Source organism: Somniosus microcephalus, chromosome 5 (assembly GCF_052327205.1).
Source record: "Somniosus microcephalus isolate GS21.2 chromosome 5, FLI_Smic_1.0, whole genome shotgun sequence".
NCBI lineage: Eukaryota > Metazoa > Chordata > Chondrichthyes > Squaliformes > Somniosidae > Somniosus > Somniosus microcephalus.
In genome coordinates, this window is record NC_140991.1 from 272,382,742 (window position 1) to 272,408,658 (window position 25,917).

Consider the following 25,917-nt stretch of genomic DNA (forward strand, 5'->3'; position numbering starts at 1 on the left):
ATAATAACTTGCTCTACGATTTTTCCTGCCAAAGTGCATAACCTCACACTTTCCAGTATAGTATTCCATCTGCCAAATCTCTGCCCACTTACTTAGCCTGTCTATGTCCCTTTGCAGGTTTTTTATGTCCTCCTCACTCACTACTTTCCCTCCCATCTTAGTATCATCTGCAAACTTTGATATGTTACACTCGGTCCCCTCCTCCAAATCATTAATATAGATTGTAAAGAGTTGGGGACCCAGCACTGACCCCTGCGGAACACCACTGGTTACTGATTGCCAGTCTGAGAATGAACCATTTATCCCAACTCTCTGCCTTCTGTTAGATAGCCAATCCTCTATCCATGCCAGAATATTACCCCCAATCCCGTGATTTTTTATCTTAAGCAATAATCTTTTGTGTGGCACCTTGTCAAATGCCTTTTGGAAGTCTAAATACACTACGTCCACTGGTTCCCCTTTATCCTCCCTATATGTTACTTCCTCAAAGAACTCCAGCAAATTTGTCAAACATGACTTCCCCTTCATAAAACCATGCTGACTTTGTCTTATTAAATTATGATTATCCAAATGTCCTGTTACTGTCTCCTTAATAATGGACTCCAAAATTTTACCTACCACAGATGTTAGGCTAACCGGTCTATAGTTTCCAGCCTTCTGTCTACTGCCCTTTTTAAATAAGGGTGTTACATTAGCAGTTTTCCAGTCTGCCAGGACCTTTGCTGAGTCCAGGGAGTTTTGGAAGATTATTACCAATGCATCCACAATCCCTACTGCCACTTCCCTCAAGACCCTAGGATGTAAGCCATCAGGTCCAGGTGATTTATCCGCCTTGAGTCCCATTATTTTACCGAGTACCACTTCCTTAGTGATTTTGATTGTGTTTATCTCCTCCCCCGCTATAGCCCCCTGCTTGTCCAGTGTTGGGATATTCTTAGTGTCCTCTACTGTAAAGACTGATACAAAATATTCATTCAGTTTTTTTGCCATCTCCATATTTCCCACCATTAATTTCCCGGTCTCATCCTCTAAGGGACCAACATTTACTTTAGCCACCCTTTTTCTTTTTATATAACTATAAAAACTCTTACTATCTGTTTTTATATTTTTTGCTAATTTACTTTCATAATCTATCTTCCCTTTCTTAATCAATCTTTTTGTTATTTTTTGCTGTCTTTTAAAGTTTTCCCAATCCTCTATCCTCCCACTAGATTTGGCTACCTTATATGCCCTTGTTTTTAGTTGAATACTATCCTTAATTTCTTTACTTAGCCACGGATGGCTGTCTTTTCTTTTACACCCTTTTCTTCTCAGTGGAATATATATTTTTTGGAAGTTGTAAAATAACTCCTTAAATGTACACCACTGATCATGTATCGTCTTACCCTTTAATCTATTTTCCCAATCCACTTTACTCAATTCCGCTCTCATACCTTCATAGTCTCCTTTATTCAAGCTTAGCACGCTTGTTTGAGATCCAACCTCCTCACCCTCTAATTGAATATGGAATTCAACCATGTTATGGTCACTCATTCCAAGGGGATCCTTTACTAGGACATTTTTAATTAATCCTGTCTCATTACACAGGACCAGATCTAAGGTTGCTTGCCCCCTGGTCGGTTCAGTTACATACTGCTCAAGAAACCCATCCCTAATACACTCAATGAACTCATCCTCAAGGCAGCCCTGCCCAATTTGATTTGTCCAATTAATATGATAGTTAAAATCCCCCATAATTATAGATGTTCCCTTATTACAAGCCTCAACTATTTCCTGATTGATACTCCGTCCAACCGAGTTGCAACTGTTTGGAGGCCTATAGACTACTCCCACTAGTGTTTTTTTCCCCTTATTATTCCTTATCTCCACCCAAACTGTTTCATTATCCTGATCTTTTGACCCAATATCATTTCGCTGTATTACAGTGATTCCTTCCTTTATTAGCATAGCCACCCCACCTCCCCTTCCTTCCTGCCTGTCCTTCCTGATCGTTAAATAACCTGGTATGTTTAATTCCCAGGCATTGTCACCCTGCAGCCATGTTTCTGTAATGGCCACAAGATCATACCCATATGTAGCTATTTGTGCCATTAACTTGTCTATTTTGTTACGAATGCTACGTGCATTCAGATAGAGAACTTTCAAATGTGTTTTGTGATACTTAGTTCCTGCTTTTGCCCTTTTTATTACTTTACCTTTTACTCCATACCTTCTGCCCCTTCCTGACACGCTCTGTTGTTCTATAGTCCTGTGTGCCAATTTCTCCTTCCACCTCACCTCAGCTATCTCGCTCCTCACCTTTCTAAAATCTGCCCTAATCCAGTCTGGGGTTCTAGTTTTTGTATTGACTGTTCCCCTTTCTAGTTGGATCTTAAACCTTATCATATTGTGGTCACTACTCCAAAGGTGCTCACCCACATTTGACTCATCTACTTGATCGAGTCCATTACTCATAACCAAATCTAGCAACACCTCCATCCTTGTGGGCCTACTAACATACTGCTTGAGGAGGGAGTCCTGTACATATTTAGGAATTCCACTCCCTTTTCTCCATTGATTCCCTCTCTGTCCAAAATCAAGAAGTGGATAATCTAAATCTCCCAGAACAATAATGTTATTCCTAATCATCTCTCCAACCTGACTGCAATTTCCTTTTCCATTTATTTTCCACAAATTGGGAACGTGGAAGCCAACATGCACACAGCAAGCTCCCACAAACTGCATTAAGATAATGACCAGATAATCTGTTAGTGATTTTGGATGTTGGCCAGGACACCAGGAGAACTCCCCTCCTCTTCTTTGAAAAATGCCATGGGATCTTTTATGTCCACCGGAGAGGGCAGACTCTCAGTTTAATCTCTCATTCGAAAACAGCACCTCCAGTGCTCCCTCAGCCTAGATTATGGGCTCAAGTCTCTGGAGTGGGGCTTGATCCCACAACCTTCTATGCAGTGTGCTGCCACTGAGCCACAGCTGATACCTAGATCTTTTGAACTTCTGAGGCTGTGCAGTGCCTTGCCTGCAAGGAGGTGAAGCATATTTGCAAGAATTGCCCTGCCACCCAGGCCCTCAAGACACCTAAGATGGTGGAGATTGGCACTACCACCGCTCCAACCCATCACCTCACCTAAGGGGCGACGCCAAGTAATGCCTCTGCTGAGGAGGGGAGGGAGGGAGCGCATTCAGGGGCAAAAGAGCAAACAAAAGATCAAACATCTGGACTCCGGTTCGACTCCCAATACTGTTGAACCAGGGACCCACTATGAAGTTACGGCGGTGGAGCGGGAGCAGCTCTAAGGGAATTTCTTTCCCCCTCTCAGGCCAGCTGTGGCGCCCCCACTATGGCCTGGGTGAGGTCAGTTAAGTCACCGCAAATAAGCGGTTCAAAGCTCAGATTTCCTGGTTTCTATGGCTCAGGACGACAAGGGATCATTTCAAATGATTCAAAATAATGGAAGAATCAATTCAACGGAGCCAAACATTGCAGATACTATTTCAATTTAGGTTTAAAGAAAGACTTGCATTTATATAGCGCATTTCTTGACCTCAGGATATCCCAAAGCGCTTTACAGCCAATGAAGTACTTTTTGACGTGTAGTCATTGTTGTAATGTAGGAAATGCAGCAGCCAATTTGTGCACAGCACAAACAGCAATGAGATAATAACCAGATTAGTCTGGTCTAACCCAAATTCTTTTAAATTTATTTCCCTGCTTTTATATTCTATTCATCTAGAAATGAACCCCAGTACTTTGCACTCTTTATGGCCTCATCAACTTCGTGATTTATGAATCTGTATTCCCTGATCAATTTGCTCCTCTACCCCATTTAGTTTCTTACCTTCCAAGGAATAAATGGCTTCCTTGTTTCTCCACTTACCTATATTTGGAGAGTGATGAAATTGCAGGTAACAGCATAAAAAGTCCTATTTTGGAGTCTCACAGTAATGCAAGCCAGCAGCTGATTTATTACTTTTTTTTAAAAAAACAATGTTTTTATAAATAAATATATAGGCCACAAATTCGTCTCGGAATCTCGATAAAAGAGCCCTACTAAAACTTGCTCAGGTGGAAAATGAAAGTGCTGCAAGGAACGAAAGTTCGGGACTGGGGTAGCAGGGGGAGCTTTTGAGCAGGTGACTTGTTGAAGTTTGGCACCAGTGGAGGGTGCTGTGTGAGATCATCAGGTACAATACAGAGGAGGAGTTGTCAATCAGCTGGAGCTGGAGCTGGAGCCCGAGCCCGAGCCCAGGGCGCTGTAACCATTCTGACCTGCTGCAAGTAAAGGCCTCGCTGCAACGCTTCTTCCCTTTGTCTGTGAAGCTGCAACTGGGACCAGATTTCAGGCCATGGCTGGTTCGTCCTTGAACACTATCAGGCAGGTCGTCCGAGGTTTAACGGGAGGAGCCGGCTTCGATCGGGTTTTGAGTAAGGTAGATAGTTGATAACTTTGTGGCAAGCAATGAATTCCAAAGTGTTATTAGCTTTTATTGAAGCAAAGTCCAGTTGTTTAATCAGGGGCATTTCAGGAAACGAACAGCCCTCCACAACATACCCACATCATTTGTCAAGATCTGTTTCTAATGGGCATGATTTGCCTTTTTTAATTTGCCTTTATACAATTCGGTCGAAAATGTTAATAGTTTCTAGATTGGGGTGGAGTGCAAGCAGTTGTTCTGACAGCATTGATATGAGTTAGGGAATCCAGGTTAATATTTTTTTTATTTGTTCCTGGGATGTGGGCGTCGCTGGCAAGACCAGCATTTATTGCCCATCCCTAATTGCCCTTGAGAAGGTGGTGGTGAGCCGCCTTCTTCAACCGCTGCAGTCCGTGTGGTGAAGGTACTCCCACAGTGCTGTTAGGGAGGGACTTCCAGGATTTTGACCCAGCGACGATGAAGGAATGGCGATATACTTCCAAGTCATGATGGTGTGTGACTTGGAGGGGAACTTGGAGGTGGTGGTGTTCCCATGCGCCTGCTGCCCTTGCCCTTCTAGGTGGTAGAGTTCGTGGGTTTGGGAGGTGCTAATTTTCGGAGCGGGGCGCGTGGGACTGGAACTGGAACCAGGACCCAGCGCGAGGCTGGCACACTGGCACTGACTAGTGTTGGGCGGGCGGTGCAGCCGGCGGGTTCGGGCGCCTGTCCTCCTGGGGCCCTGTTAGGTAGTTGGTGGTGGGGGGGTGGGAGAGGGAGACAGGTGTGTGCATTTTAATTTAGTTTAATCTTAGCGCATGCATTTCTTAAGCTGCATTTAATATAACAAAAAGAAAATACTGCAGATGCTGGAAATCTGAAATAAAAACAGAAAATGCTGGAGAAACTCAGCAGGTCAGGCAGCATCTGTGAAGAGAGAAACAGAGTTCTCTTCACAGATGCTGCCTGACCTGCTGCGTTTCTCCAGCATTTTCTGTTTTCATTTTGCATTTAATATAACTTTAGTGTATGCATCTCTGCAAAAAGTTGCATTTTAATATAATTTTAATATATAATGTAAAGCGGGGAGGGGAGCCGAGAAGGTGGGGTGTGAGGGAAAGCGGGCCCCCGGGGGGTGGTGGGGGGGTGGTGGTGGGGTGGGTGGGTGTGTGTGTGTGTGTGTTAGTTAACTGGTGCGCAACGGCCACCCCACGTTAAAAGAATTCATGCACAGGCATCTTCCACCATTTAAAATGAAGTTTGGGATCTGAACGTCGCAACGCTATCATAGCCTGGGAACTCGGACGCATCGACATCGCCACCCTGAGCGAGACACGGCGGGCAGGAGAAGGGCAGCTCAAGGAACAAGGTAGCGGATACACCTTCTTCTGGAAAGGCAAACCAGAAGAGGAACGCCGTCTCCATGGGGTTGGCTTCGCCATTAAAAATGAACTAGTTTGGCGTCTTAGAGATTCCCCTTGTGGGATAAACGAACGCCTCATGACCCTTCAGCTCACTCTAACCCAGAATCAGTACTCTACGGTTGTCACTGTATGGCCCAACCCTGGAAGCTACGGACGAGGCCAAAGAGGAATTCTACTCCAGCCTTGGAATAATCCCTGTTCCGAGTTCCAACGGGTGACGAGCTGATTCTCCTTGGCAATTTTTAATGCCAGAGTTGGAAAGGACACAAACCTCTGGAGAGGTGTGAATTGGCAGGGAAGGAATAGGGAAAACCAACTCCAACGGAATCCTTCTCCTGATGAAATGCTTAGAACATGGTCTTGTCATGACTAACACCTTGTTTCGTCAGAGCGATAAGTACAAGGCCTCATGGCAACACCCTCGCTCCAGGCATTGGCATCTGTTGGACTACGTCATCGTCTGAGCGAGGGACTGCAAGGCTGTCCGCACCACGACAGGAGCTGATGACTGCTGGACTGACCACCGCCTAATCCGTTCCATTATCTCCATCAACCTAGCCTCAAAATGGCAGCAGCAACAGAAATGCTGCCACAGAACAATCAACGCTGAAGGACTCTAAGACCCTGCAAAGAAAGCCCTATTCAGTCAACACCTCACAGCTAACCTGACGACTCCCAATGAACCAGAGCCGCAGAGTGTCCATGGTGCCTGGTCTGCCCTTAAGTCCACCATAATTAGCACCTGCGAAGAGACTCTTGGTTACTCTACCAGAAAACATCAAGACTGGCTTGATGAGAGCGACCAGGAGATCCAAGAGCTAATAAATCATAAACGTAAGGCGTTCTTGAATTGGAAACATCATCACAACTCGAGGGAAAGAAGACAGATTTACAGACAACTGAGGGCCGAGGTCCAACAAAAAACTTGTGACCTAAAGAACAGATGGTGGGTGGAAAGAACGCAGGAGATCCAGCAACTAGCCGACAACCATGACGTGCGTGGATTCTTTAGCGCAGTCAAGACCATCTACGGCCCAAGCACCCAAGGACCTACCCACTGAGAGCTAAGAATGGTGAGGTGCTCATCAAGAACAGAGAGGCAGTCAGTGCCCACTGGAAGGAGCACTTTGAAGATCTCCTTAGCCAAGACTCCGTCTTCGATGTGAGTGTCCTTGACTCCATCCCACAGCATGCTCTCCGCCACTACCTTGACACAAGGTTGAAAAGGCTTCCGGAGTAAACCTAGGAACACAGAAACATAGAAGATAGGAGCAGGAGTAGGCCATTCGGCCCCTCGAGCCTGCTTCATTATTCAATGAGATCATGGCTGATCATCCAAATTCAGTACCCTGTTCCTGCCTTCTCTCCATATCCCTTGATCCCTTTAGCCTTAAGAAATATATCCAACTCCTTCTTGAATATATTTAATGAATTGGCCTCTACTGCCTTCTGTGGTAGAGAATTCCACAGGTTCACCACTCTCTGGGTGAAGAAATTCCTCCTCATCTCAGTCCTAAATGGCTTACCCCTTATCCTTAGACTGTGACCACTGGTTCTGGACTCCCCTGCCATCGGGAACATCCTTCCTGCATCTAGTCTGTCTAGTCCTGTTAGAATTTTATAAGTTTCGATGAGATCCCATCTCATTCTTCTAAACTCCTACGAGTACAAGCCCAATCGACCCAATCTCTCCTCATACGTCATTCCTGGCACCCCAGGTATCAGCCTGGTGAATCTTCTCTACACTCCTCCCATGGCAAGAACATCCTTCCTCGGATAAGGCGACCAAAACTGCACACAATACTCAAGATGTGGTCTCATCAAGGCCCTGTACAACTGCAGCAAGACATCCTTGTTCCTGTACTCAAACCCTCTCGCTACGAAGGCCAACATACCATTTGCCTTCTTAACCGCCTGCTGCACCTGCATGCTTACTTTCAGCGACTGGTGCACAAGGACGCCCAGGTCTCGTTGCACTTCCCCTTCTCCCAATCTATTGCCATTCAGATAATAATCTGCCTTTCTGTTTTTGACACCAAAGTGGATAACCTCACATTTATCCACGTTATATTGCATCTGCCATGCTTCTGCCCAATCACCCAACCTGTCCAAATCATACTGGAGTTTCTCGACATCCTCCACAGCACACACGCCCACCCAGCTTTGTGTCATCTGCAAACTTGGAGATATTACATCTAGTTCCCTCGTCCAGATCATTAATATATATTGTGAATAGCTGGGGTCCCAGGACCGATCCCTGCGGTACCCCACTAGTCACTGCCTGCCACTGCCTGAGCAGATGAAATCCCCGCCGAAGTACTGAAATATGGCGGAGAAGTACTCTTGGCCTGAATCCATGATCTTTTCTCCCTTATCTAGAAGGAGGAGAGAATGCCAGCAGATTTCAGAGACGCCATAATCATGACCATCTTCAAGAAAGGCGATAAGTCCGATTGCGGTAATTACAGAGGAGTTTCCCTATTGTCTGCCACAGGGAAAGTCATTGCAAGAATCCTCCTCAATCGTCTCCTTCCAGTGGCTGAAGAGCTCCTCCTAGAGTCACAATGCAGATTCCGCCCACTAAGCGGCACAATGAACATGATTTTCACTGTGTGACAAACCAAGAAAAATGTTTGGAGCAGCATGGCCTTTTTTGACCTCACAAAGGCCTTTGACTCTGTCAACCGAGAGGGATTATGGAGTGTCCTTCTCAAATTTGGCTGTCCTCAAAAATTGGTTACCACCCTCCGTCTACTCCACGATGACATGCAAGCCCCGATCCTTACTAATGGATCAATACAAGTGAAGACCGGAATCAAGCAAGGCTGTGTTATTGCACCAATGCTCTGCTCAGTCTTTCTTGCTGCAATACTTCATCTCACCTCTAACAAGCTTCCTGCCGGAGTGGAACTAATCTACAGGACGAACGGGAAATTTTTCAATCTCTGTCGCCTTCAGTCCAGAACCAAGGTTGTCCCAACTTCTGTTATTGAATTACAGTATGCAGACGATGCTTGTGCTTGTGCGCACTCGGAAGCCGAACTCCAAACCATCGTTGACTCCTTCACTGAAGTGTACAAGAGACTGACATCCGACAGACAAAGGTTCTTTACCAACCTGCCCCCGCCGCACAACACTGCCCCCCAACTATCAAAATCCATGACGAGACCTTGGACAGTGTGGACCACTTTCCACGCCTTGGGAGCCTTCTGTCAGCGAGGACGTACATCAATGACAAAATCCAACACCACCTTCAGTCTGCCAGTGCAACCTTCGGCCGCCTGAGGAAAAGAGTGTTTGAAGACCAAGACCTCAAACCCAGCACCATGCTCATGGTCTACAGAGCAGCAGTGATACCTACCCTCCTGTACGCTTCAGAGACATGGACAACGTACAGTAGGCACCTCAAAGCACTGGAGAAGGATCACCAATGCCTTGGCAGGATAGGCGTACCAATGTCAGTGTTCTCTCTCAGGCCAACATCCCAGCACTGAGGCATTGATCACACTCAACCAGCTCCGATGGACGGGCCACATTGTCCGCATGCCTGATAAAAGACTCTCAACAAGCACTCTACTCTGAGCTCCATCACGGCAAGCGATTTCCAGGAGGGCAAAGAAAACGCTTCAAGGACGTCCTCAAAGCCTCCTGGAAAAAATGTAACATCCTCATCAACTCTTGGGAATCCCTGGCCCAAGACCACTCAAATTGGAGGAGAAGCATTTGAGAAGGCGCCGAACACTTTGAGTTTCTTCGTCAGGAGCACGTGCAGGCCAAGTACAAACAGCGGCAGGAACGTATGACAAAGCAAGCACTCCACCCACTCGTCCCTTCAACCACTACCTGCCCCACCTGTGGCAGAGTCTGTAGATCCCGTATAGGACTCATTAGTCACCTTAGCACCCACGATATTGGAGTGGAAGCAAGTCATCCTCGACTGCGGGGGACTGCCTAAGAAGAATTTTACCAATCAATGCCTGAAACACTAGCATGGATTCAACTTACTGACTTCACAGTCGGTGTTTTATGTGGTGGGACATTTAACGGCACGTTTCCCAGACACGAAGAAATGCTGCAAACACTAACACTGTGACCTTTAAAAGTTTGCAACTTAGAGGTATTGCGTAGCACAAGGCCCTTTTACCTTTGGGACCGGGATTTGAATGAGATGAAAATCTCCCTCTGGTGGTTACAAGGGCACTAAATTTGAGCAGCGCCAACCCAGTTCCAAATGGGTAAGTGTCACAGCATTTGTGCTGATGGCCCTCAAAGTTCATGGTCACGGAAAGTAAACAGAGGCTTCAGTAGTCAACGACAACTGTGGTAATGAGTATCATATACACATTCCGACACACTCAAAAGCTGATGCAAGAGTTTAATCTCCACCAAAGAATATAGACAAAATCTACTGTCAGCACATCCACGCTGAAATGGTGGGGAGGGGGGGGGTGGTGGGACGTGCTATGTGATGAAGTTGGTTTTCTTCCTCCGTAAGTAGACACAACTATGTAGAAATCAGTGCCATTTAGCAGATACCAGGATTCCTTAGGAGAACATGTCCACTTCATTTGACCGAAATGTCTGTCTTCTGAACTCTGTCGAGAAGTCCCTTCAATTGAAGTTTTCGCTTTTGACAAAGTGTAAGGTTCTCGGGCTTTAGATTTGTAATTATCTTCTTTCAGAACGTCTGCCTATAATTTCCTCTGTGGGTGCAACCTGGAAGTTGGATTCAAAAATGCGCACATTCCTATTTCTGTTCTGCTGATGTCAAGTTGCGTTCAAATTTCCTGTGAATCTGATTAGAAAATACATCCAAAGGTAAAATGGCCATAAGTCAGTGTAAACAATTGGGGCCCAAGGAAAGTGCCGAACTCAGACCATATATTTCTTGTTTAAGTAACACACCAGAAAAATGATTTTGCTTCCTGCTGCTCCTGAAAATCTGATCCCAATTTGTAGAGACCCTCCGAACAAGCGCCATTGCAGGATATTCGCCTTTGAAAGTTCGCCAGTTTTATGGGCGGAGATGCGTTGGGGCAAAGAGATCGCTGGACGGTCATAAAAGATTGCGTAGATTTGGGAGTACAGTATTATACTTACGCACGTAACTCACTTATGCCCAAAATTCCACCATCTTTTAGGCCGCGTAATTGATTTGCGCCCTGGATGCGCGTTTCTCTGGACACAAATACGGTGGAAATTCAAGGCCCTTGTGTTTTAGAAGTTGGCAAAACTGAAACCATCCTCTTTGTTTTGCATCAGAGCCTGCATGCCTCTGGCTGCAGCTCCACCTGGCTACCTGCTCCGTCCAGCCAAAGCAGGTGGTGCTTGTCCCAAAGATGATCCTCTTGCCTCACGGCTAATCTGTCACCAAGACGGGAAATTTCCACGTCTGGAACATGCTCTTACCCCCGCTCCACCGCCAAAACCATTCACGCCATCATTACCTCGCAGATTGATTTCTCAAACACTCTCCTTGCCGGCCTCCATTTTTACCCCAAAGTTTAACTAATCTAGAACTTTGCACGTTGCCCTGCAGACCCTTCACCCTGTCCTTGAAAAGTTCTACATGCTACCCTTGTACATTAATTGCTCATTAAACTTGTCAAAGAAAGTTAAATCTAGTAATTAACAGCATAAGTACCCTTTTAATGACGTGATAATTATTAATGACTGCCAATCAACCTCTGGCCCAGAAAGTGAACAATTAAAAGTTCCTTCAGGTTGTGAATTGTTGGAGATGTTTTAAATGTTAAATTTTACATTTAAATTTTTTTTTCTTACTTTTCCTTTGTCTCTTTTTCTTTCTCTCTCTCTCTCTTAATCCAATCTTTCTTTCCCTCTTGTTATTTCTCGTTCTGTACCTGAATTGACATTGAATTCACCCACTCTAATTCAGTCTCTTTCTCCTTCTCAGTCCTTCCTCTGTTCATTTCTCAATCCTTAAATCTCATTGGTTAAAGAGATGCACAGTAGGTCCTGTCGTTCACCAAGGTCCCAGATGCTCTGTTGCCCTCGCCGTGCCATTACTAGCTCGCATTTCCAGCAACTTGAAGGCCAGAAGGGTACAGGAAAAAGTCTAACTAACCGGGCAGGCCCTGAGATGCCCTGCTCCAGCAAATTCTGGCTCATCACATTATGAAGCAAAATTATTTTAATGAGTTATGTTAAATGTTGCAATACTAATGTTAACATATTTAAGCTAACAAGATCCTTGAGGATTTTGATAATCTCATCATATTTCAGGGGGGCACAGAGGTGGTCATGCTTTTCCAGAATAGTTCATTTAAAAGCACACCGTTGGCCAATAGACAAACAATCATGTGTGAACATCGTTTTACATCCATGTTCTGCACAACAACAACTTGTACTTATATAGCGCCTTTAACGTAGTAAAACGTCCCAAGGCGCTTCACAGGAGTATTATAAGACAAAAAAATTTGATACCGGGCCATATAAGGAGAAATTAGGGCGGATGACCAAAAGCTTGGTCAAAGAGGTAGGTTTTAAGGAGCGTCTTAAAGGAGGAAAGAGAGGTACAGAGGCGGAGAAGTTTAGGCAGGGAATTCCAGAGAGCTTAGGGCCTAGGCAACAGAAGGCACGGCCACCAATGGTTGAGCGATTAAAATCAAGGATGCTCAAGAGGGCAGAGTTAGAGGAGCGCAGATATCTTGGAGGCGGGGGGGGGGGGATTGTGGAGCTAGAGGAGATTACAGAGATAGGGAGGGGCGAGGCCATGGATGGATTTGAAAACAAGGATGAGAATTTTGAAATTGCGGCATTGCTTAACCGGGAACCAGTGTAGGTCAGCGAGCACAGGAGTGATGGGTGAACGGGACTTGGTGCGAGTTAGGACACGGGCAGCCAAGTTTTGGATGACCTCAAGATTACATAGGGTAGAATCGTGGGAGGCCAGCCTGGAATGCCTTGGAATAGTCAAGTCTAGAGGTAACAAAGGCATGGATGAGGGTTTCAGCAGTGGATGAGCTGAGGCAAGGGCGGAGATGGATGATGTTACGGAGGTGGAAATAAGCAGTCTTAGTTATGCTGTGAACGTGTGGTCGGAAGCTCATATCAGGCTCATTTCACGGCAAAAGAACCAGCGGGGAGATGAGAATTTGTTTTACACATATGCTGTTATGAACTGGAATGCACTGCCTGAAAGGGTGGTGGAAGCAGATTCAATGGTATCTTTCAAAAGGGAATTGGATAAATACTTGAAAAGGAAAAAATTTGCAGGGCTATGGTGAAAGAGCAGTGGAGTGGGACTAATTGGACAGCTCTACCAAAGAGTCAGCACAGACATAAATGGTCGAATGAAGGGTAAAATTTGAGTTTGAACAAAGGGTGATACAAACTCGCACTACAATAACACTTCATCTTTTCAGCTGAATTAGGAAAACAGCACAGTACCTCGTTGATTCTGTGATACACCAACGCTTTTGCTACTTGGAGGATTAGTGCAGTTGGAGCTGATATTAGATTGTTCAAGAAAACAGTCCCCTGTGGTCTTCCACCAACCCTTTGAAGTTTTGATGCAGCCCTCACTGGTGTAATTATTACTTTTCTTAGATGTCAGGATTTCCTGTTTAGCAGCTTTATGGATAGTTTATTATCTTGGTAACAGTTTACGGTAGTAACCAACTGCAGAGTATTTGTCAATAAAGCTCCAGTAATTATACATTATTAACATAGAAACATAGAAGATAGGAGCAGGAGTAGGCCATTCGGATCCTCGAGCCTGCTCCGCTATTCAATGAGATCATGTCTGATCATTTAAATTCAGTACCGTGTCCCTGCTTTCACCCCATATCCCTTGATCCCTTTAGCCTTAAGAAATATATCTAACTCCTTTTTGAATATATTTAATGAATTGGCCTCAACTGCCTTTGTGGTAGAGAATTCCACAGGTTCACCACTCTCTGGGTGATGAAATTCCTCCTCATCTCAGTCCTAAATGGCTTACCCCCTATCCTTAGACTGTGACCCCTGGTTCTGGACTCCCCCGCCATTGGGAACATCCTTCCTGCATCTAGTCTGTCTAGTCCTGTTAGAATTTTATAAGTTTCAATGAGATCCCCTCTCATTCTTCTAAACTCCAGCGAGTAGAAGCCCAATCGACCCAATCTCTCCTCATACGTCATTCCTGCCATCCCAGGTATCAGTCTGGTGACTCTTCGCTGCACTCCCTTCATGGCAAGAACATCCTTCCTCAGATAAGGCGACCAAAACTGCACACAATACTCAAGGTGCGGTCTCAGCAAGGCCCTGTACAACTGCAGCAAGATATCCTTGTTCCTGTGCTCGAATCCTCTCGCTACGAAGGCCAACATACCATTTGCCTTCTTAACCGCATGCTTACCTTCAGTGACTGGTGCACAAGGACACCCAGGTCTCGTTGCACTTCCCCTTCTCCCAATCTATTGCCATTCAGATAATCTGCCTTCCTGTTTTTGCCACCGAAGTGGATAACCTTGCATTTTATCCACATTATACTGCATCTGCCCAATCACCCAACCTGTCCAAATCATACTGGAGTTTCTCGGCATCCTCCATAGCACTCACGCCCACCCAGCTTTGTGTCGTCTGCAAACTTGGAGATATTACATCTAGTTCCCTCGTCTAGATCATTAATATATATTGTGAATAGCTGGGGTCCTAGCACCGATCCCTGCGGTACCCCACTAGTCACTGCCTGCCACTCGGAAAAAGACCCGTTTATTCCAACTCTTTGCTTCCTGTCTGCCAACCAGTTCTCTATCCAAATCAGTACCTTGCCCCCAATCCCATGTGCTTTAACTTTACACGCTAATCTCTTATGCGGGACCTTATCGAAAGCCTGCTGCACCTGCATGCTTACCTTCAGCGACTGGTGCACAAGGACGCCCAGGTCTCACTGCACTTCCCCTTCTCCCATTCAGATAATAATCTGCTGCCTTGTTTTTGACACCAAAGTGGATAACCTCACATTTATCCACATTATATTGCATCTGCCATGCTTCTGCCCAATCACCCAACCTGTCCAAATCATACTGGAGTTTCTCGGCATCCTCCTCATAGTACACACGCCCACCCAGCTTTGTGTCGTCTGCAAACTTGGAGATATTACATCTAGTTCCCTCGTCCAGATCATTAATATATATTGTGAATAGCTGGGGTCCAAGGACCGATCCCTGCGGTACCCCACTAGTCACTGCCTGCCACTCGGAAAAAGAGCCGTTTATTCCAACTCTTTGCTTTCTGTCTGCCAACCAGTTCTCTATCCAAGTCAATACCTTGCCCCCCAATCCCATGTGCCTTAACTTTACACGCTAATCTCTTATGCGGAACCTTATCGAAAACCTTCTGAAAGTTCAAATACGCCACATCCACTGGTTCTCCCTTATCTATTCTACCAGTTACATCCTCAAAAAATTCCAGTAGATTAGTCAAGCATGATTTACCTTTTGTCACTGTTTTCCAAGTGCTCTGCTATTACATCTTTTATAATGGACTCTAGCATTTTCCCCACTACCGATGTCAGGCTTACCGGTCTATAATTCCCTGTTTTCTCTCTACCACCTTTTTTGAATGGTGGGGTTGTTGCGGAGACCACATAGGGACAATAACACAATTCACTATGTATAGCCAATGTTGTTAAATGTACGTACTTGGTTGGGTTATCGGGGCAGGGTCCCTTTAAGAGCGTCGGTAGCGTGATGACGTCATGCGGCGGTAGCGTGATGACGTCATAGCCCTGCAACGAGGCTGAGAACCTCAGTCCTCATGGAGAGTGAATAAAGTAACGTGCGTTTTGCCTTTGCTGCAACATAAGTCTCCGAGCCTGTTGATTTCTAGTGACCCCGACGTGATGGCGACGAATGCCGTTTCCATCAAATTACCCGAGTTTTGGGAACGACAGGCTGTCGCTTGGTTCGCCCAGGCCGAGGCTCAATTTGCACTCCGGGGCACCACCGCGGACGACACGAGGTACTGCTACGTCGTCTGTGCTCTCGGCAGCTCCACCGTGGCCAGAGTCGTGAGCCTGCTCGAGAACCCCCCGGAGCTCAACAAATTCGAAACGCTGAAAACGCACCTCTTAGAAACTTTTGGACTCGCCGAAGCCGAGCGCACACGCCGGCTTCTCTCTCTACCCGGGCTTGGCGACTGCAAGCCCTCGGAGCTGATGGACCACATGCTGGCCCTCCTGGGCACACAAAGGCTGTGCTTCCTCTTCAAGGAACTGTTCCTTCAACAGTTGCCAGGTCAGGTACGGTCAGCTTTAGCCAACTCTTCCATTACCGATTTCCGCGACCTGGCCAAGGAGACCGACAAATTTTTCTCCGGGCAACAGTACTGCGTGGCCACGCGGACCTCTGTCCCCACCGATACAGCCCAACGGCGGCAGCCCCCAAGCCTCTGCTTCTACCACGCGCAGTTCGGCCCCAAAGCCAGGAAGTGCCGGCCCCCGTGCAGTTTTCCCGCGTCGAAACAAACGAAAGATCACTCGTCAGCTGCTATGGCTGTCGGCCGTTCAGGCAGTTTGTTATTTATTATGGACACCGACTCCGAACGTCATTTTCTTTGCGACACGGGTGCCCAGGTGAGCGTCCTGCCCGCGTCAACCATAGACATGCAAGGGGGGAACCACGGCCCCATCCTCGAAGCCACCAACGGCAGTTCCATCCGCACCTTTGGGAAATGGAGCGTGGCGCTTTGTTTTGGCGGGCAGCGGTTCACCTGGGACTTTGCCACGGCAAAAGTGTCCACCCCCCTTCTCGGTACTGACTTCCTCTGCGCCAATGGCCTTTTGGTGGATGTCAAGAACCGACGTCTCATCAACGCTGAGACTTTCAGCTCGCTCCAGTGTTCCCTCAGCGGGTCCAGCACGACGAAGTTGTCCAGCGCACTCTCGGCCCCCGACGAGTTTTCCCGCCTCCTCGCCGAGTTCCCGGACCTCACGAAGCCCACGTTTTCATCTGCCGCCACCAAACACTGGGTAGAACACCACATCTCGACCACCGGTCCGCCCGTCTACGCCCGCGCTCGGCGCCTCGACCTGGGGAAACTCGCCATCGCTAAAGCCGAGTTCGACACCATGGAGCGCCTCGGCATCATCCGCCGGTCGAACAGTCCGTGGGCCTCGCCCCTCCACATTGCTCCGAAACCAGGCGGCGGGTGGCACCCATGCGGTGATTACCGGCGCCTCAACGACGCTACAACCCCTGACCACTACCCGATTCCACACATCCAGGACTTTTCCGCCCGCCTGGCCGGGAAAGTGGTATTCTCTAAAGTGGACCTCGTCCGGGGTTACCACCAGGTCCCTGTCCGGCCGCAGGACGTCCCGAAAACCGCGGTGACCACCCCGTTCGGGCTGTTCAAATTCCTCTGCATGCCATTTGGCCTCAAAAACGCCGCCCAGGCTTTTCAACGCTTAATGGACACCGTGTTACAGGACCTGACATTCCTGTTCGTATACCTGGACGACATCCTCATTGCCAGCGCCTCCAGGACGGAGCATGTGTCGCCCCTTCGGACTCTCTTCCAACGCCTCAGCCAGCACAGCCTAATCGTCAACCCGGCCAAGTGCCAGTTCGGGCTGTCCTCGATCGACTTTCTCGGGCACCACATCACGAAGGACGGGGCGGTGCCACTGCCATCGAAAGTGGAGGCCGTGATGGACTTCCCGCGACCCCTCACCGTGAAGGCCCTGCAGGAGTTTTTGGGCATGGTGAACTTTTACCATCGCTTCGTCCCCCGAGCAGCCCAGCTTATGCGGCCCCTTTACGAGGCCCTCAAAGGCAAGCCCGACAAGTTCGCCGTCGACTGGTCCGAGGAGATGGCCAATTCTTTCACGGACACGAAAAGGGCCCTGGCTAACGCGACCATGCTGGCGCATCCGTTACCTGATGCGCCGATCGCTCTCACCACCAACGCCTCGGACTATGCAGTCGGCGCCGTCCACGAACAGTGGGTCAACGGCACCTGGCAGCCGCTCGCCTTCAGCCGGCAGCTCCACCCCAACGAGCGGAAGTACAGCACCTTCACGAGCTTCTCGGCCTCTACCTCGCCGTCCAACACTTCCGTTTCCCAGTGGAGGCTCGCCCGTTCACCGCATTCGTGGACCACAAACCGTTGACCTTCGCCATGGCCAAAGCTTCAGAGCCGTGTTCGGCCCATCAGCAACGCCAGCTGGCCTTCATCTCAGGGTTTACAACACACATCCAGCATGTGGCTGGGAAAGACAACCCCGTCGCCGACTGTCTCTCCCGAGCCGTCACCAGCGCCGTACACCTCGGCATCGACTACACCCGCATGGCGGCCGACCAGGCCTCCGACCCAGATGTCCAGGCCTACAGGACGGCGGTCACGGGCCTTCAACTAGCGGATGTCGCGTTCGACGATGCCGGCAGCACACTCCTGTGCGACGTCTCCGTTGGGCAGCCACGTCCCGTCGTGCCCGACGGGTGGAGACGGCAAGTTTTCGACGGCGTCCATAATCTTTCCCACCCGGGCAGGAAGCCGTCACAGAAGCTGGTGGCGGCTAAGTTCGTCTGGCACGGGCTCAGGAAGGACGTTCGCGACTGGGCCAGCACCTGCGTGGTATGCCAACGCTCGAAAGTGCATCGCCATACTAAGGCCCCGTTGGTGCCTTTCGCGGTGCCCGAGAGGCGGTTCGACCATGTTAACGTGGACCTGGTGGGGCCCCTGCCGCCCTCCCATGGGTTCACCCACCTCCTCACAATGGTTGACAGAACCACTCGATGGCCGGAAGCCGTCCCGCTGTCTTCAACGACGTCCGCCGATGTGGCTCAGGCGTTCATCAGCACTTGGGTCGCCCGGTTCGGCACCCCATCTGACATTTCCTCCGACCGGGGGCCCCAGTTCACGTCGGAGCTCTGGAACGCTGTCGCCCGAGGCCTCGGGTTGAGACTCCACCGCACCACAGCATACCACCCTCAGGCTAACGGACTGTGCGAACGGTTTCATCGCTCCATGAAGGCCGCGCTCCGGGCCAGCCTCCGGGACGACAGTTGGATTGACAGACTCCTGTGGGTCATGCTGGGACTCAGGACCGCCCCCAAGGAGGACCTCCAGTCCTCGTCCACTGAGCTCATCTACGGACAGCCGCTGCGGGTTCCCAGGGATTTCGCCCCCGATGCAACGGAACCTTGGTCCGCAGCCAGTCAGCGGTCCGACCTTCTGGACAAAGCCAAGGTTTTCGCGCCAGTGCCCACGTCGCAGCACGGCGTCCCACATTCCGCTCGACCTTCGTGCGGCGGAGTACGTTTTTGTCCACCACGACGCCCACCAGGGACCTCTTCAGCCACCCTACGATGGACTATTCCGCGTCCTGGAAACCGGGGACAAGACCTTCGTAGTGGATGTCGGCGGTAAGCCGGACTGCATTTCCGTGGACCGTCTTGAGCCGGCCCACCTGGATCTGGACCGACCCCATTGAGTTGGCACAGCCCCCGAGGCGGGGCCGACCTCCGGTTTCTGCACCCTCAGTCCACCACCGAGCGCCCGAGGTCCCTCCGACGAACCCCCCAGTCTCCACCCCGGAATTGAGGAGCCGTTCCGACCGTGTGATCCGGCCCCCCCCCCCCCCCCCCGACGACTGACATTGCCAGTGCTCGTGAATTCTGGGGGGACGTATGTAGCGGAGACCACATAGGGACAATAACACAATTCACTATGTATAGCCAATGTTGTGTTATGTACGTACTTGGTTGGGTTATCGGGGCAGGGTCCCTTTAAGAGCGTCGGTAGCGTGATGACGTCATGTGTCGGTAGCGTGATGACATCATAGCCCTGCAACGAGGCTGAGAACCTCAGTCCTCATGGAGAGTGAATAAAGTAACACGCGTTTTGCCTTTGCTGCAACAAAAGTCTCAGAGCCTGTTGATTTCTAGCGACTCCAACAGGGTAACATTAGCTACCCTCCAATCCATGGGAACTGTTAATCGCTGAATGAGAATACACATTAATGAAGAATAGAGATAATGCATCTTGCATCAGCAGTATTGGTGGCACTGATAATTGCCATCAGCCACTGAAGTCCCAAAACTGAATGCAAAATAAACCTATGCATAAAACTGAAACCGTGTGTGTGTCTATAGTAAAAATACAGCTGAGTAATTTGAAGGCTGTAAGTTAATCTTTGAATTCCCATCAAACTTTTAAAACCATACAGATTTTGTCCTTGTGATTTATAACCTCATCTGGAAACCAAGACTGACTTGCAATCACTCCAAGTTGTCCATTATTCTGTTATATTTTTAGGGCGTTTTTAGAGGAAGAACACAGCTTAGATATACAGTAAGCACAGCAGTGTATCTTTCAGTGAGATAAGGAAATAAAGAACAAACACATTTATACACCGCCTTTCACACCTCGATGTCCCGAAGTGTTTTAAAACCAATGAAGTACTTTTGAGTTACAGTCTCTGTTGTTTTGTAGGAAACTGAGCAGCCAATTTGTGCACAGCAAGGTCCCTGGGAAGAACTTCTTTGAAATAGTGCCATAGGATCTTTTATGTCCACATGCGAAGACAGGGCCTCTGTTTAATGTCTCATAAGGAACAGTACTCACATTATTTAGCAAAACAGAGTATTTTTTAAAAGGCAAGCTAATTTCTAATGGAACTACAATTGTGACTTTCTCTAGATGACCGTTGTTTCAGCTAGTCCTGGAAAAATAGTCTGTGAAATGAAAGTGGAAGAGGAACATGTGAACCGAGGAGGCACTCTGCATGGAGGACTGACTGCTACTCTTGTTGATGTGGTATCAACAACAGCCTTACTTAACACACAACGGGCATTACCAGGAGTTAGTGTGGACATGAATGTAACGTGAGTACAATTTTCAGAACTTTGTAAATCTATCCAAATAGTTTTGGTGGTATGGTAGCAGTACTGAAGTATTGGTGCACAGTAACTAAATTCACTGCCAATAATTTATAGCATCCTACATTGGTTAATGGACAGAAAACAGAGTAGGGATAAACGGGTCATTTTCAGATTGGCAGGCTGTAACTAGTGGTGTGCTGCAAGAACCAGTGCTTGGTCCTCGGCTATTTATAATCGATGTTAATGACTGAGATGAAGGGACCGAGTGCAATGTATCCAAGTTAAATAAAGGAGACTATGAAGGTATGAGAGTAGAATTGACTAAAGTGGACTGGGAAAACAGATTAAAGTGTAAGACGGTACAAGAGCAGTGGTCTACATTCAAGGAGATATTTCACATCTTTCAAGATAAATATATTCCACTGAGGAAAAAGGGGAGTAAAAGAAAAGACAGCCATCTGTGGCTTAGTAAAGTAATAAAGGATAGTATTCGACTGAAAACAAGGGCATATAAATTAGCCAAATCTAGTGGGAGGATAGAAGATTGGGAAGCATTTAAAAGCCAGCAAACAATAACTAAAAGATTAATTAAGAAAGGGAAGATAGATTATGAAAGTAAACTAGCAAAAAATATAAAAACAGATAGCAAGAGTTTCTACAGCTATATAAAAAGAAAAAGGGTGGCAAAAGTGAACGTTGGTCCCTTAGAGGATGGGACTGGGAAACTAGTGGTGGGGAACATGGAGATGGCAAAGATGCTGAACAAATATTTTGTATCAGTCTTTACAGTAGAGGACACTAAAAATATCCCAACACTGGACAAACAGGGGGCAATGGGGGGGGGGGGGGGGGGGAGGAGCTAAACACGATTAAAATCACTAAGGAGATGGTACTCAGTAAAATAATGGGACTTAAGGCGGATAAATCCCCCGGACGTGATGGCCTACATCCTAGGGTCTTGAGAGAAGTGGCGGCAGGGATTGTGGATGCATTGGTGATCATTTTCCAGAACTCCCTGGACTCCGGAAAGGTCCCAGCAGATTGGAAAACTGCTAATGTAACACCCTTATTTAAGAAGGGAAGTAGACAAAAAGCTGGAAACTATAGACCAGTTAGCCTAACATCTGTGGTTGGCAAAATGTTGGAGTCCATTATTAAGGAAACAGTAACAGAGCATTTGGATAAACATAATTTAATAGGACAGAGTCAGCATGGTTTTATGAAGGGGAAGTCCTGTTTGACAAATTTGCTCGAATTCTTTGAGGATGTAACATACAGGGTGGATAAAGGGGAACCAATAGATGTAGTGTATTTGGACTTCCTAAAGGCATTTGACAAGGTTCAACAGAAAAGATTACTGATCAAGATTAAAAAATCACGGGATTGGGGGTAATATACTGGCATGGGTGGAAGATTGGCTATCTAACAGAAAACAAAGAGTTGGGATAAATGGTTCGTTCTCGGGCTGGCAATCAGTAACTAGTGGTGTTCCGCAGGGGTCAGTGCTGGGACCCCAACTCTTTACAATCTATATTAACGATTTGGAGGAAGGGACCGAGTGCAACATATCCAAGTTTGCCGACGATACAAAGATGGGAGGGAAAGCAGTGAGTGAGGAGGACATAAAAAAACCTGCAAAAGGACATAGACAGGCTAAGTGAGTGGGCAGAGATTTGGCAGATGCAATATAATATTGGAAAGTGTGAGGTTATGCACTTTGGCAGAAAAAATCAAAGAGCAAGTTATTATCTAAATGGAGAGAAACTGCAAAGTGCTACAGTACAAAGGGATCTGGGGGTCCTGGTGCATGAAACACAAAAAGTTAGTATGCAGGTGCAGCAGGTGATCAGGAAGGCCAATGGAATCTTGGCTTTTATTGCAAGGGGGATGGAGTATAAAAACAGGGAAGTCTTGCTGCAGTTATACAGGGTATTGGTGAGGCCACACCTGGAATACTGCGTGCAGTTTTGGTTTCCATATTTAAGAAAAGATATACTTGCTCTCGAGGCGGTTCAGAGAAGGTTCACTCGATTGATTCCAGAGATGAGGGGGTTGGGACTCTACTCATTGGAGTTCAGAAGAATGAGAGGCGATCTTATCGAAACATATAAGATTGTGAGGGGGCTTGATCGGGTGGATGCGGTGAGGATGTTTCCACTGATGGGTGAGTTTAGAACTAGGGGGCATAATCTTAGAATAAGGGGCTGCCCTTTCAAAACTGAAATGAGGAGAAACTTCTTCACTCAGGATAGTAAATCTATGGAATTTGCTACCCCAGAGAGCTGTGGAAGCTGCAACATTAAATAAATTTAAAATGGAGATAGACATTTTCCTAGCAGATAAGGGAATTAGGGGTTACGGGGAGAGGGCAGGGAAGTGGACGTGAGTCTAGATTCAGATCAGCCATGATCCTATTGAATGGCGGAGCAGGCCCGAGGGGCCGTATGGCCTACTCCTGCTCCTATTTCTTATGTTCTTATGTTTGCTGATGACACAAAGCTAGGTGGGAAAGTAAGCTGTGAGTACACAAAGAGCCTGCAAAGGGATATAGACAGGTTAAGTGAGTGGGCAATAAGGTGACAGATGCAGTATAATGTGGAGAAATGTGAGGTTATTCACTTTGGTAGGAAGAATAGAAAAACAATATTTTTTTAATGGTGAGAAACTATTAAATGTTGCTGTTCAGAGGGATTTAGGTGACCTCGTGCAGGAAGCACAAAGTTAGCGTGCAGGTACAGCAAGCAATTAGGAAGGCAATGTTGTCCTTTATTGCAAGGGGGTTGGAGTACAAGAGTAAAGAAGTCTAATATAATTGTACAGGGTTTTGGTGAGACCGTACCTGGAGTACTATGAACAGTTTTATCTCCTTATCTGAAAAAGAACATACATGCCAACGAAGGTTCACTAGATTGATCCCTGAGATGGGAGGGTTGTCCAGAGGAGAGATTGAGTAGATTGGGCCTATACTGTCTGGAGTTTAGAAGAATGAGAGGTGATCTCATTGAAACATATAAAATTCTTAGAGGGCATGACAGGGTAGATGCTGAGAAGTTGTTTCCCTGGCTGGAGAGTTTAGAACTAGGGGCATAATCTCAGGATAAGGGGTCGGCATTTACGACTGAGATGAGGAGGAATTTCTTCATTCAGAGGGTTGTGAATCTTTGGAATTCTCTACCCAAAAGGGCTGTGGTTGCTGAGTCGTTGAGTATATTCAAGGCTGAGATAAATAGATTTTTGGACGCTAAGGGAATCAAGGGATATGGGGATCGGGCGGGAAAGTGGAGTTGAGGTCGAAGATCAGCCATGATCTTATTGAATGGCGGAGCAGGCTCGAAGGGCCGTATGGCCTACTCCTGCTCCTAATTCTTATGTTCTTATATACAGGATTGTAATGGTGTTATACAGAAATGTGGTAGTGATGCTAATGACTTTTTGAACTTTTGATATGTTCATTAGCAGAGAAATGAAGCTTTAAAAAAGCAGGGCTTGGATTCATACAACACAAGGAAGCCATTTGGCCCATCGTGTCTGTGTCGGTTCTTTGAAAGAGCTATCCAATTAGTCCCATTACTGTTCTAAAGTAGGAAACGCAGCAGTCAATTTGCAAACAGCAATGAGATAAATGACCAAATATTCTGTTGGTTGAGTGATAATATATTGGCCAGGACACCGGGGAGAACTTCCCTTCTCTTCTTCGAATATTGCCACGTGATCTTTTACGTCCATCTGAGAGGGCAGACGTCTCTTCCAAAAGACAACACCTCTGACGGTGCAGCATTTCCTCAGTACTGCACCGGGAGTGTCAGCCTAGATTATGTCCTCAAGTCTCTGGAGTGGGACTTGAACCTACAATCTTCTGACTCCGGCGAGACTGCTACTAACTGAGCCACAGCTTACAATGGATGTGAACCTTGGATATGCCTGTCTTTTCAATCTACCTACCATTGTGTGAAGATTGAAAAATACTTCCATATTGATCAAGTACAACAGGTGAATCAGCAAAGAAACAACAGAGTGTGTCCATGCTGGAGATATTTATGAATAGGAGTATACTGGCTTTCCAGCAAGGAAAAACAGCATGAATGGGGATTTAATTTTGGAGGAAAGTGAAATTACAAAAATGATTTATTTTTGACTTTATTTTGAACTAACATTAATATCCAATAACAATTGTGGTTTTCTCAATAGCTGAACATGTATTATTGTGGGACCTGTCATTATTCCTTTTAGGTACATAAATGCAGCTAAACTGGGAGAGGATATTCTCATAACTGCTCAGGTGCTGAAGGAAGGTAAATCTCTTGCATTTACAACTGTGGATTTGACGAGCAAAGCAACAGGGAAGCTCCTAGCTCAAGGCCGACACACAAAGCATTTAGGCAGCTGAACTTCTTCTTGACTCACAGAAACTGTTCTTGTTGTGTCTGAATGGAGTTACTGAGTCCGAGGAAAATGTAACAAATAAATTTAATTTCACATTTTGTAGATTGTGTTTTCAACTCAGTTATCAGAAATCCATGTTTAGTCTTACTTGCTGAAAATAAAAACAAAAAAATTGTATTGTAGGCCAAATAAGTTTTAATTTAAAACTGCCTGATAATGTTCCGTCTTAATATTTCAATACATTACAGTAAGTCAACCTGTTTCAGAACAACACCATTCAGTCTAACTTGTGAAATGCTCTCTACCCAGAAACAAGAACAAAAAGGTGGGAAAGCAAATTATGTGGAGGATGCAAAGAATCTCCAAAGGGATATAGATAGGCTAAGTGAGTGGGCAAAAATCTGGCAGATGGAGTTTAATGTGGGAAAATGCAAGGTTATCCACTTTGGTAGGAAAAATAAATAAACAAATGATCATTTAAATGGGGAGAGATTATAAAATGCTGAGGTACAGAGGGATCTGGGGTCCTTGTACATGAATCACATAAAGTTAACATGCAGGTACAGCAAGTAATTAGGAAGGCAAATGGAGTGTTGGCCTTTATTGCAAAGGGAATGGAGTATAAAAGTAGGGAAGTCCTGTTACAACTCTTCCCCAGAGAGCTGTGGAGGTTGGGTCATTGAATATATTTAAAGGTGGAGATAGACAGATTTTTGAATGATAAGGGAGTCCAGAGTTATGGGGAGCAGGCAGGGAAGTGGAGTTGAAGCCAAGATCAGATCAGCCATGATCTTATTGAATGGCAGAGCAGGCTCGAGGGGCCAAATGACCTTCTCCTGTTCTTACATCTTATGTAAAAAGTG

At 46.8% G+C, this 25,917-nt stretch overlaps 2 protein-coding genes across 4 annotated transcripts in view; one reads left to right on the forward strand and one right to left on the reverse strand.

The window, feature by feature from the left end:
- Positions 1-4,148, reverse strand: part of tdp2b (tyrosyl-DNA phosphodiesterase 2b) — a 71,160-nt gene extending 67,012 nt beyond the window's left edge. Inside the window, exon 1 of the mRNA XM_085988948.1 lies at positions 3,879-4,148. The gene's annotated coding sequence lies outside the window, so the exon portion shown is untranslated. The remainder of the gene's footprint in view (positions 1-3,878) is intronic.
- Positions 4,149-4,175: 27 nt separating this feature from the next.
- Positions 4,176-25,152, forward strand: acot13 (acyl-CoA thioesterase 13). Of its 3 annotated transcripts, none has more exons than XM_085988951.1 (3): positions 4,176-4,376; positions 20,490-20,674; positions 24,902-25,152. In XM_085988951.1, the coding sequence occupies exons 2-3, from the start codon at positions 20,490-20,492 to the stop codon at positions 25,056-25,058; spliced, it is 342 nt and encodes a 113-aa protein (XP_085845077.1). In that variant the 5' UTR covers positions 4,176-4,376; the 3' UTR covers positions 25,059-25,152. The 3 variants fall into 3 exon arrangements, with proteins under 3 accessions (XP_085845077.1, XP_085845075.1, XP_085845076.1); XM_085988949.1 differs by having other exon boundaries at positions 4,177-4,431; XM_085988950.1 differs by having other exon boundaries at positions 4,177-4,426.
- The last annotated feature ends 765 nt before the right edge of the window (positions 25,153-25,917 follow it).

Coding starts and splice junctions, on each gene's coding strand:
- acot13 (XM_085988949.1), top strand. CDS start 4,348: ATGGCTGGTTCGTCCTTGAACACTATCAGGCAGGTCGTCCGAGGTTTA. Junction 4,432..20,489: donor TCGATCGGGTTTTGAGTAAG/GTAGATAGTTGA, acceptor GACTTTCTCTAG/ATGACCGTTGTTTCAGCTAG. Junction 20,675..24,901: donor AGTGTGGACATGAATGTAAC/GTGAGTACAATT, acceptor TATTCCTTTTAG/GTACATAAATGCAGCTAAAC.